Source organism: Chenopodium quinoa, unplaced genomic scaffold (genome assembly GCF_001683475.1).
Source record: "Chenopodium quinoa cultivar QQ74 unplaced genomic scaffold, ASM168347v1, whole genome shotgun sequence".
In the NCBI taxonomy this organism is placed as follows: Eukaryota; Viridiplantae; Streptophyta; class Magnoliopsida; order Caryophyllales; family Amaranthaceae; genus Chenopodium; species Chenopodium quinoa.
In genome coordinates this window covers 2598506-2610833 of record NW_018745286.1, presented here as the reverse complement: position 1 = coordinate 2610833, position 12328 = coordinate 2598506, and the positions used below count along the sequence as shown (strand labels likewise).

The 12328-nt window shown below is 36.6% G+C and overlaps 1 protein-coding gene across 1 annotated transcript; it reads right to left on the bottom strand.

Annotated features, from left to right (window-relative positions):
* Nucleotides 1–4478: 4478 nt before the first annotated feature.
* Nucleotides 4479–10867, bottom strand: LOC110711963 (arogenate dehydratase/prephenate dehydratase 2, chloroplastic-like). The gene is made up of 11 exons (XM_021890405.1): nt 10720–10867; nt 10034–10126; nt 8183–8383; nt 8021–8101; nt 7348–7443; nt 7177–7254; nt 6997–7086; nt 6861–6904; nt 6647–6728; nt 6473–6547; nt 4479–4850 (listed from the first exon to the last, which is right to left on the bottom strand). The coding sequence occupies exons 1-10, from the start codon at nt 10765–10767 to the stop codon at nt 6488–6490; spliced, it is 873 nt and encodes a 290-aa protein (XP_021746097.1). The 5' UTR covers nt 10768–10867; the 3' UTR covers nt 4479–4850; nt 6473–6487.
* Nucleotides 10868–12328: the final 1461 nt, after the last annotated feature.

Genomic DNA, 12328 nt, shown 5'->3' with positions numbered 1-12328 from the left:
GCATCCACCATTGGAACAACCTAGCTGCCTTTTAGTTTTTCATGCATATACCTTTTCTATGTAACCTTGTATTTGTATTGCTATTTTTATTCCATTTATTTATTTTTTGTATTCTAATTTTGACTAGATTTATATTTTGCATGCATACTAATTAGTATTTGCGCGTTACAAACTAAAAAGATAATGTCAAATTTTAAAAACTTAAAATGATAATGTATATGTTACAAACTTAAACGATAATGTCAGATTTTACAAACTACTATGATAATGTACAAAATGTTCTATAACAAACTGCCAACAGATCAGTAATCCCTCTTTGACGCCCACTGCCACTGCCCAATGGTCCGTTCCATATCATCAATAACAGCTCTTCCTGATGCAGTCGTCATGTTGTCCCTCTCCTCAGAGAATCTTTGTCCCAGTTGCATCATCTTTCCCATCCACTACAACCAACAAAAAAAATCAAATTCAATAACGATATATAATAATAATAATAATAATAATAATAATAATAATAATAATAATAATAATAAAATAAAATAAAAATTAAAAAAAAACACACAACAATAAATGTTTTATGAGACATACCGCATCCACGGCAATGGGCGGTGGCACATCATCATCATTATTGGCGTCGTCGCCATGGTGGAGGTCTCTGATCAACCTCGGGTAAGAATACCGGTTGTACCATTCCATGTAGTGGTGGTCACACATGGGAGGCACCCCAGTTGGTGGCCTCTACAGCTCCCCAATCCATAGGCGGGCAACCATCAGAAACTGCTCCCACGTGGCAATCATGTTTTTGGCCATTGAACGACGTACTCTTTCGACGACGCAGATCGGACCGCCTTACTGGGCCATGGACAAATCTAAGCTAGCGAAGACAGCGTTGGGGCATGTACACCTCTACGATCTCACAATACTGAATCAGTCCCGTGTAGAGGATCATGGGTACCCTATTACTAAGATTCATATAATATAATGCATCATAATATAATATTAGAAATAATTTATACACTTTACCTCTAAGGGGGACATCCTGTCAAGCAATAACCGTATTGATCGGAGGCGGTCAACGGACTTCTTCTCGAACTGTGGACTCCACGCATGGGCACGTGGCATCCCATCCCCAATAGGAACCGGGTCGCGGTGTGGTCAAAATGCAAGAAAATACTCGTATATCCAGGTCTATAATAAAGTCAGACATCCAATGATACCTGCCGCGTCAGCCCGACTCGAGAATCCTAAGTGGCGATACAGATACGCCAACGTAGCCGACCCCTAAGATAACTGGCCTACTCTGTCGGGCTCACACACGTCAACTATGTCGCGTGGCCTGAGCTTGTTTCCGCTCTTATCCGGAAACAAGGTACACCCGAGGAGAAGAAAAACATATGCAGCCAGTTGTGTGTCATGCGTCCTACGTGCAGTGGGGTGCAAACAACGCTGCAAAACGGATGCGATCTTCACACCGCCGGTGATCCCAAACACCAAGCGCCCCGGTGTACAACACAGCCCTGTCCACCGCCAACAACTCCGCTAGTTGTTTGATCCGCATCAGTCACAACAGAAAGTCGTTTTCCCTCTGCGCGAATCCCAAGGATAACCTCGACGTCATGCAACATGATCGTCATCTCACCAAACGAAAGGTGGAAAGAGTTCGTATCCGGCTGCCATCGCCCAACGAAAGCCGTGATTAGCATTGAATCAATCTTATTGTGCATGGTGGCAGGAAGGTGACTCACTCTAGTGCCCTGCAATCGGCTGAACATCTCGCTCTCCTCCGGCCAAGCCTCAGCCCATCTACACAAAAAGTTACAAGTCTTTTCCTGGGTTTGGCATTTCAAAATGTCCGTATCCAAAGCCCTTTTCTGGTCCTCCTAGATACGGGTAGCTATGTGTCCTAGAAAGCTAGGAATCACATTCCCGTCTACAGGTCCCCCAGCCACCTCACACCTCACCACCCAAGAATCATTAACGGCCCTCGACCGTTTTTTGCTTACTGCAGACATAGTGGACGCAGATGATGTGCCAGATCTACTAACAAATCTACCATCTCTATCCTTACGCACATCTACCCTATGCATCTCATACATATCATCAAGCCTCTAACTGAATAGACCGTAATCATCATATGGTCCACTCTTATCGTCCATCCCAAGCACCACATCCTCATCTGCGTCCTCCTCCTCATCACCATCATCATCTTCATCCTCCTCAGGAAAGTGAACCCGTTCTCTGCGAGCCGAGGCCGAAATACCACGGGATCTAACGTGTCTAAGCCCCGAGCTCTCCACTGAGTAGTTTCTACTTCTAATAACGTCCATACTCTTCCCCGCACCAGGTCGAAAATGCGATATCTAACTCCATTTAAATAACGAAAAATAATAGCAATTGTTATTATTATTATTATTTATATTAATAGTCTATTTTTTTAAGTACTAACAACAAAATTTAGAAATAACTAAACAAAAAAAAAATCAAATAAACAAAAAAAATACTAACAAATTGACATAAAAAAAATTACAAAACACTGAAAAAAAAATATAAACAACAAAAAATACACACAAAAAGAAAAAAAAATATACCAAAACATACAAAATAAATATAAACATAAAAAAATAAAAAAAAATAATACAACAGAATTGGAAAAAATAAAAATAAACAAAAAAATATACAAATAATTGAAAAATAAATATAAACATAAAAAAATACAACAATTTTGAAAAAAAATGTAAAAAAAAATACAAAAATTGAAAAAAAAATATATAAAAAAAAAAAAAAACATTACAGAAAACTAAAAAAAATATAAGCATAAACAAAAAAAATATAAATATAAACAAGAAAAAATTTTGAAAAAAAAAATTACAGAAAACTGAAAAAAAAAATATAAGCATTAAAAAAAATATAGGTTGCATCCCAGCCAGATGCCAGCCCCATAGCGGCGGCGGCTGGCAGGACGCCAAGGCCATGGCGACGGCGCCCACGCTGGCCTTGGCGTCCCACCCTGTCGCCGCTGCCGTGGGGCTGGCATCTGGCTTGGGCACCGCCACCGTGGCCATGCCGTTCTGCCAGCCGCCCCGCCTCTTCGGGGTTTTTTTTATTATTTTTTTTTACTTTTTTTAAGAAAATACCTTGCCACCGTGTGACTGTCTTCCCTCCGCTTTCGCTGTCGTCAATTCCTTGCCTTGCCGCCTCGACATTGTAGTTTGAAAGTTGTTTTTTTAGAGAGAGGTGATGAGAGTAGAAAGTTGAGAGAAGATGAGAGTGTGTGAGAGTTTTCTTTTTTTTAACATATAAGGGCAAAAGTGTCACTTCCCTAAAATTTGTAGGCTTTATGTAAAGATTTATGGGTGATGTTTAGCAGTTGACTAAAAAATTTGGAGATAGTGGAGTTAAAAGGAAGAGTGATAAGTACTACTAAATCAAAGTTCTATATTTGGGCACAATTTATTTGAGATATTTGAGATCAAAGATTTGCATAGTTATAATTAAATAAAAATATCATTATGAAACAGAAGAATATATGTAACTCAATACCCTAAGCCTTCTAAATCCAAGTTCTATATTTGGGCACAATTTATTTATTTTTGGCCTGATTCAATCAAGAGTACCCAACTTTTTAGTCCTCATTTGGTTGTATTTGGAAATTAGATACCCATAGGAAATTACAGAGTATAAGTTATGGAAAGTTAAAATTATAATCATGTTTAATTGACATATAGAAAGTTAAAATTATAATCATGTTTAATTGACATATAGAAAATTGTATTTTCATGAATTAATTTTCTATATTTTGTTTTTGTTTGATTAATCTTGTATTATTCCCATATATTATACGTGTTACAATTTTAACAACTTTTTCAGTTGATTGACCAAGATTTTTGGATGAAATGGGGTAAATATGTAAGTTCATCCAAAAATAAACAAAATAATTTGACTGACCAAGATATAAGGGAGAATTATATTCTTACATTTTTTAAGAATTCTCATTTACCCAAGTAAGGCCTCATTCAATTCACCTTATTTTTGATGATCTGAAATTATATTTACTAAACTGAAATTATTTTTGCTGAACTTAAATTATTTTTACTGAACTGAAATTAATTTTACTAAATAGAAATTATTTTTACTGAGCTGAAATTACTTTTACTAAATCTCCATTATATTTCTTCTTTACATTTACTGATTTTTACTGAACTGAAATTATTTTTACTAAACTGAAATTATTTATATTAAATATTATTTTTTTAAGGTGAAGTGAACAGGGCTGAAGTGCGACGTCCTGCATAAATGTTAACCAAACAACTATGCATTTCCTTTATCAAATTTAAATAAAAAAAATAAATAATTATCCACATATTCATTTTCCATAAAATTTGGATTACCACCATCACTAAAGTTAAACCAAACAAAGCCTTAGTAGAAAAAACAGTTCAACCAAACAAAAATACTCTGTATAAGAAATTAAGAATATTGAAAATACTTTATACTAGGTACAAGAATATGGAAAATTTGAGACATTGCCATGAAATAGATGGCATGAATTTTTTTATTGTATGAAAAAATAGTCAAATAGAAAGGTAATATTATAATACTATGCTAAGTACGGAGAAAAATGAAAAGAAATAAAAATGAGGGCTTTGGAGCAAAAAACGGTATCAGGAAGTGACATGTGTCATTCCTAATGTTTGTTTTAGTATTATGTTATTAATGATGATTTTTTTCGGTACACATATTTAAGGGCAGAAATTAACCACTGTTCTTTAATTGCTCAAGGGATAAACTTGATTAGTGAAGAAAAAGCCAATCCAATGTTGCTGCAATATCAAGGATCACGTTGATGCATGCTACAACAAAATGAACAAAAAGATTATCTTGTCAGGCATAAAAATAGGTGCAGGAACCTCTATAAATTTCAAAAGGCTAAAATATATATAAATTAGCAATGATTTCCTACTAGATTCCGTGCGGACCAAATCTGCTAATTTATGGGGAGCTAAGTTTACAGTACCAAAACACTTTCGAAAACGTTAGCTGGAAGAATAGGCTATCCCACATTCCCACCCTTCCTTGAATCAAGGATTACAAAGGAAACAAAAGAGGAAGGACAGGGTTGTGTGAGGTAGTAGGAGTTCCTTAAACCGATGTCAAACTTAACAATCCTAGTGTGAATACAGTGTGCACACAATATAGCTCCACACAGCCCCAAGTGCATGCGCCCATGGTCATAACTCAGGCCCCTCCTTAGTCCTTATACAAATGCAACCGCCACAACATGATGCACCAATTAGGCGTGCAGTGGATTGGTTTAGGAACATCATCACGATTCATTAGTAGAGCATTGTGTACATTTCAGCACATTTTTCCCAGGGTTAAAGATGGGCTGAAATATTGACTATATGGACTCTCTATCAAAATATTCAACATGCATGGTCATCCACCATTCAAAATTAATTCCATAAAATGTTAAAAAGACTTAGGATAACTTGCAGCTTGTAGAAAAATTACAAGGAAAAAAATTATACCAGCAGCAAATCATCTTTAACCGGTTAACGTATTTACAAGTAACAACAGAAGAGAAAATGCATCAAATTCCAGAACATCCTTCGATTCTCCTCGAAATCGTCTCATACTAAACTCAATACAAAGAAGAAATATGGTTATGCTCCAACCGATCCAGCATAAAATATCAGTTTCATCCCTGTAAAGCTTTACATAAAAGGATGTATCATGTCTTTGCCTTCGCTTCCAATTCCCCACATTAGAAAACAGATAGGAACAGAATCACACCCCCACCCCCCCACCCCACCCCCCGCCCGCGGCGAGAATCAACAATTCCAACTTTTTGCTAAAGATGATCATGTTCATTAACAAATACTCTTAGCCTCGTCAATTTCCTTAATAAACATCTCCCCCTTCTAGAACCTAACTTCTTTAAATTCATGCATATCCTAGAGTCCAGACATTCAACTTGTTCTCCATAATTATAAGCTTTTCTATAAATGTAAACCTGAATCCACTCTAACCCTCCAAAGAGAGCACTCACTTCACCATTCTAAGACTAGCTTTTGAAGTCTTAAATGCCAATGTACACATTCATACATCTCAAAGCAGAAAAGAGGATGCAGTACCAAATTTATGGTAGCAATAGTGGTATATAAAGCTAAAAATCTTAAAAACCCCAACACATGAAGTTTCACCACATAAGGCGTCTCTTTCATGCACTCATTTCTAGACAACAAAAAAAAAAAAAAAAAAATGACACCCAACCTTAAAGCTTTCTATTTGCACTTTAAATAGTCTAGCTTTGGTAAAATCCATCTTTCAATTTCACTTTGAGCTTGGTATAGAAGGTCGATGTGAGAGGTAAGGTAAGAACCTCAACATATACTAGTATGAATTAATAATCAATTAAAATTTCGTTATCTCAATCTTGAGAAATGTACAAACATTATAATGGAAAATTTACCCGCTGTCAATTTAGTTATGACATGCCAATATCTGATGGATAACTGCCCAATATTCTCAGCGATGAAGCAAACTCCTGTCAAAAATAGCAGCAGCCATTTACTTGAAATACACACACACACATACATGAAATTAGTTAACAGAGATCTTTCTCCCATATTCCCCAAAGAACTACCTCAATATTTCTGACAGCATTTTGCGCAGCTTTATCTTCCATTGATGCTTCAAAATCCAAATAGAAAAGATAGTTGAAGCACCTGAAAAGTGTAGAAGGAGAAAAAAAAAGGGGTTGAGGCGGGGGAAAAAACAACAATATTCAGCTTGATGTTTTTCAAGGTACCACAGTATGAGAACATGTGCTAAGTATAAGGCAATGTTACTGTATATACTTTAGTGATCCATTTTTGCTAGCTCGATTTGGACGACTTTCAATCTGATCAATGCAAAATACTGTGTTACAACATGATTTTAGTATAATTAACGCTAGTCAGTAGTTGAGACACATTGGTAGATGGGAAAACACACCTTTGTGAGGTTGATTTGCCTCAAAGAAAATGCAGCAAGTGCTGGAAATAATGCCCCAGGACCCTCATCCAGTGCAAAAACAATACTTGTCTGACAGGCATATTCATCAAATCTCATATATATACAAACAAAATCATGCCTGAATTATGGTACATAGTTACTTTTTATCATCTCTGATACCTTGAATGGCCTAATAGCTGATGGAGTTATTGGCTCCCTTGCTAGCATCAAGAATCGAGTGATGTTATTAGAATAATCCTGTAGAAGAAATCAAGTGACAAATAGGTCTCGAGTTACTTAGGGTACTTTTCATTGAGGCTCATCCCAATTCAACGCTTTAGTATATCCCACCTGAATGTTTTCAGCTAGTACATTTAGTCCATAGATTTTAGCAGCTGTGGCACTAGCAACTGCACCTGCATCTTTGAGCTGGTGGTTTGCAATATACTACAAATAAAACAATATATACAGCATATGAGTCACATTTTATATGGTATAAATGTTTAGTAAAAGTCACAATCAGGGTCATAGTATAAGTGATTAGGATGCACAATTCAGTTAGATTGCTTGCCTAGCTGAGGCACCTTTGCCTCATAACGATTAATTGACTGGAGTTGTCAATTTTGATGGCACTAAAACATTAGCTTTGCAGCTGTTATAAGGTTATTAATTCGTTGGACTGAAAATTTCACATACTTTAGGCGACAAAAAAGGTACTTTCCATCAGTTGGACCTAGCTAAGGTGACCTTCCATCAGTCATCAAGTAAAAAAACTAAGAATCAATATTCCATCCATTAAACAACCACTTTGTTCAACCCTTAAGGAAAAAAAAAAAAAAAAAGGTTTTAAAAAACTACCAGACCAATTCTATCAGTTGGGTTGCTCTCACACTTTTCTCATTAATCAAACTAGTCTCGCACTTTCCTCAATCATCACAAAATAGTATATTTGATAATTACAGCAAAATAAAAGGAGTAAGGAAAAAGGACAAAAAATCTTAAACGAGCTAAAGCAAAAACTTACTTGTGCTGAACCAGCAGTGTCATCAGCTACTTCTCTAATTAATCCAAACTTGGTCAATGTATTCTCACATTGAGCAAGAGCCTACAAATTCATTTTTTTTGAATTAAATTGACGCAAATATCATATCTAAGAACAACATGGATTAGTATAAGATCTAAATACCTGTGGATGGCTTAACACTCGTTTCAGGTCTTCAAGTGTTACACCATGATTGGCTAATAAGCAATGCCGAATAACAACTTTTATTTCACCAACTATATGAAGTCTATGCCGCAACATAAGATCATAATTCCTATGGATGCTACCCCCTAGAGAATTCTCAATAGGTAAAACAGCTCGATCAACAAGCCCCTTCTCAACAGCCTGGAGCAATAAATGCAGACCTCAGGCAAATACATATTTTATGGGCTTATGGTTTTACACAATAAACTGTCTTAAAACAAGGAAGATATAGAGAAATTATTTTGCAACCCCCTTTTTTTTATCTCCAGCGGATATAGCCAGTAACAGGCACTTAAATTATGCTCTTATGAAAAAATGCCGTTAATCTAGTGCCTCTAATTGACCGCATACATATTAATTTGTTTTGACTAATTCTTGTTTAATGCAGGACAAAAGCAATTTGTGACACCAGTCACACCACCCAGTCTAGTAAGATGTAAAGTTGCAACTTGCAAATAAGTGAAGGGTAATATGAGAGATAGATAAGCAGAGGTTTTATTGCGATCAAAAGCATGCATACAGCAACAAGAGAAAGTTTGGTTCCTATCATTTAATGCCGTCAATAGTAAAACTACATTTGACTTGGAATGCTGGATAATCAAGTTGTAATCCATTATTTATTTAGTTCTTTAATAGCTAAGCGGATACGACTGGAACTGAATTAAACTCTGAAATGCTAAAAAAAGGGAAAATACATACTCCATAATTCTAACAAAGGAAAGACCAAAATAGTGATGTGAGTGGCAATTTCTTGACAACTTTTTTATATTTATTTTTTTGAAAGAAAATGCAAGCTAGTTCATTAATCAATAGACAAAACGTCCATAGTTACATATGGGAAGATATCCCTAGGAGCATTTTTTCTCAATAAGTTTATGATAAGCTAAATGGGATACAAAAAAGGTTTCCCCTGCAAAAAAGAATTCTTTAAAATTTCTCCTTGGTGCCAACTGCCTAGTTTCTATAATCACAGTCTTCATGCCCCCAATTAAACTTTGCCAAATAAACAGAAATAGGATTCCCAATATCAAAGATACAAAGTCATACTTTATATTAGATTAGTACACCACACAACTTTTATTAATCACTTTTAGAAATATATTTTAATTATGCATGACAAAATTTCAAACAATGTAAGTAAATTGAACGTAAATGACTGATAACAAGCTAACCTACTATGTGCCTAGAAACATCACAAGATTAAACCTATTTCACTAATGTATAATAGGTACACACTCTTCCATCCCTAATATCAACATAACACCAGATCGACCTTCTATAAAGGCTCCGACCATGGGTGTACACAACTAACCACACCCCCAAAATTAACATAAAGACTTTCTTATTAACTCTGAACCCTATACACAACAACCATCTGCTGCTTTATAGTAGATAAGAACTTGGTCAGTTTAGATGTAAATTAGTCAATTAGAATCGTAAGGCCAAAGAACAGAAAGTCTATGGCTCCACGAAAATGATCTGACAATGAAATCATCTTATTCACCAATCTTGAATTTTTTTAAAGCTGCTAACTAAAAGTCTAATACCCTCGTTTTCTGACTGATAAATGAAGGCATTATTATTTTTTTTTACTTCCAGCTTCAATAGGGGAACCGGGAATTTAACCTATAACTCAAGAAGTCAAGCTTAAATCTCTAATCAGCTCTGAACATGTATGCAATCGTAAATGGTATTTAACGAATTGCCTCTCTAAAATGCCAAAATCATTTTAAAAAGATAATAATATGTACAATCATTTATTCAATTAAGCCAATAGTTTTGAGAATGTACTTCGAAAACAGTCTCGAATTGCTCACAAGGTACAGCTTCACAATTCGGATACGCCCTCTCAGCAGCAAGCTGACTATATGCACCAGGAACTCCCTGTAAATGCAAGTTTGATTCAAAAAATAATCAGAGATTCTAAATTCGAAACACTTGCCTAACCTTAATTTCTTGATCAAGCAACTCCATTATATAATTAAACAGCATTCTTGTCAAAATTTCCCTATAAACTTAACAATGGTCGACTGAAAACCTCTTTAATTTTTTTTCCGAAGTATTTATTTTTATTTCTTTAACAGAATTGTCAAAACTTCAATGTATATTTTGACAACATTTTAGTCAAAACTCCACTAAAACAATTATATTTATTCTGTTATACTATGCAGTTCTTATTTCTCAGAAAAATAACTTCTCATTTTAAATATATTGGCTACTGGCTAGAACAGCACCCAACCCCCAAAGTTTGTGCTGTTCATCGCTCCACTCAAAATTCATGCTATTGAGCGCACCCAAACAATAGTTTGTGCGGTTCTAAGCCAATTTTGCCTTTTTTTTAATTTTAAAAAAAAAATCTGAAAATCAGCCGTGAAAACATAAATTGAAATTGTACTCTTGAAAAGTAAGTAATGAAAGTGACAACTGAAAACCAAGCACATATAACTGTAAATGAGCAATAAAAAAGTAAAGGAGACCTGATATGCAACACGAAGCAGAGGAACTTGGGACGACGGATCAGCCATTCAATGTTCAGGGGCGGAGAGAGTTGGGTGGGTGAGTTGGGGTTGTTAGGTAGACACACAAAAGTGATTCAAGAATTGGGCATTCGACATACAGGAAGTTATCTTAGTTATAAAGTCCTGCACGGTTGGTTTGTAGCATGTGTATGACCGTGTTTCGAGGGAAAACAATGGGTCCTCTGTCTGGACCTCTCTTGTGGGCTGAAGATTGAACTCGACTCAAGTGATGAATGGGACAAGGGTTTCCTGCACAGCAAACACACGTAAACTAGCCTCGAGAGTTGTGCGAGGAAGGCCCCTCTGATGCTGAAGTCAGTACAGTGTTTAAAGCTGAAGTCAGTACAGTGTTTAAAGATAGAAAGCTATACAAGAGAATTAATGCTTGAGGCTTGAAGTGAATGAATTAAGAGAGAGAAGTCAAGGCTTTTATAGCTTACTCAAATAGATAAATTGGGCCTTGAGGTCAAATACGCTTGCCATGTTAACCGGGCCTTTGACTGACTTAGCATATATTAGGAGGGTTGAACTTTCTTTTGGGCTTTGTAATTAAATCATTTGTGGATCGGCCCAATTGAAGTAAAATGGACCCAAACAACTTGCCCCCTAGACCCGATTCGGAATTTGGACAAGTTGGGTTTTGACTTGCAAAATGGAGGGAAGCAAATGATTAATTTAACATTTAAACTATGTGGTTATTGAGGCAATAACAGGAGTTTGGAGAATTGGGAATTTGGATGGTTTAGTGGGCAGTTAATCAGAGAGGAAGACGGAAAGGTGGAGCATTGAAGTGGAGTTAGTGGGGGTGTTAATGGCGCGGACTCCCAAGATTCCCATTTCTAGAAGGTATTTAAGCCACTCGTCCCACATTCTCTCCTCATTTCCTTTTGCTAATTTCGAAATTCTTCTCGCTAATCACTGCTGCTAAACCTTTTTTCTTTTTTCACTCATATTCAGCAATCCGAAACTCAAAACTGAAATTTTTTGCTCGGAACTTATAGATTGACAAATTTCACGTCTGACCAAGGTAATTTTCTCAGAATTTTCTTTGGTTTTCTTGATTTTTCAAGTACCCCCCTTTTTCCGTTTTATCACACCACCACTGTTAAAAATAGCCGACAACCGTGGAGAGAAAAAGGTGGAGGCTGAGCCGAGCATTAAGAAAGAGGAAGAGGTTCCGCAATTGACTTTGCGGCAGAACCGTCCCTTGGCGATGATGTCACCCCTCAGCGACCAAAACCCTAGGGCTAGGGCTAATGCCGCCGCCGCTTTTAGCAGCTCTGCAATTAAGGTTGTCCCTTTGACTACCTTGCCGCCCAACGCCTCGGGAGAAGCTAGTACCTCCGGTCGAAGCGCGGCTTCGGCATCTAGGCCGTTGACCCCCGAGGAAAGGAAGTGGCTGGATGAAAATGAAAACGCCGGCCTTATGTCGTCTCCGCCTTATGAATGGTGGATTAAAAACAACGTCGAGTTTTACTTCGGCGAGCAAATTAAGGTTTGCTACAGAATTATGGAGGAAGATGGGTATTGGTGCCAAATGCCCTTTGTCAATGATAAGATTCACTGT

Bases quoted from the DNA above. Each gene is read 5' to 3' on its own strand.
- LOC110711963 (XM_021890405.1), bottom strand. From the start codon at position 10,767: ATGGCTGATCCGTCGTCCCAAGTTCCTCTGCTTCGTGTTGCATATCAG. The intron at 7,255-7,347 runs GTGGGATATACT...TTTCTTCTACAG, and splicing joins TACTAGCTGAAAACATTCAG to GATTATTCTAATAACATCAC. The intron at 6,548-6,646 runs GTAGTTCTTTGG...TATTTTTGACAG, and splicing joins ATGCTGTCAGAAATATTGAG to GAGTTTGCTTCATCGCTGAG.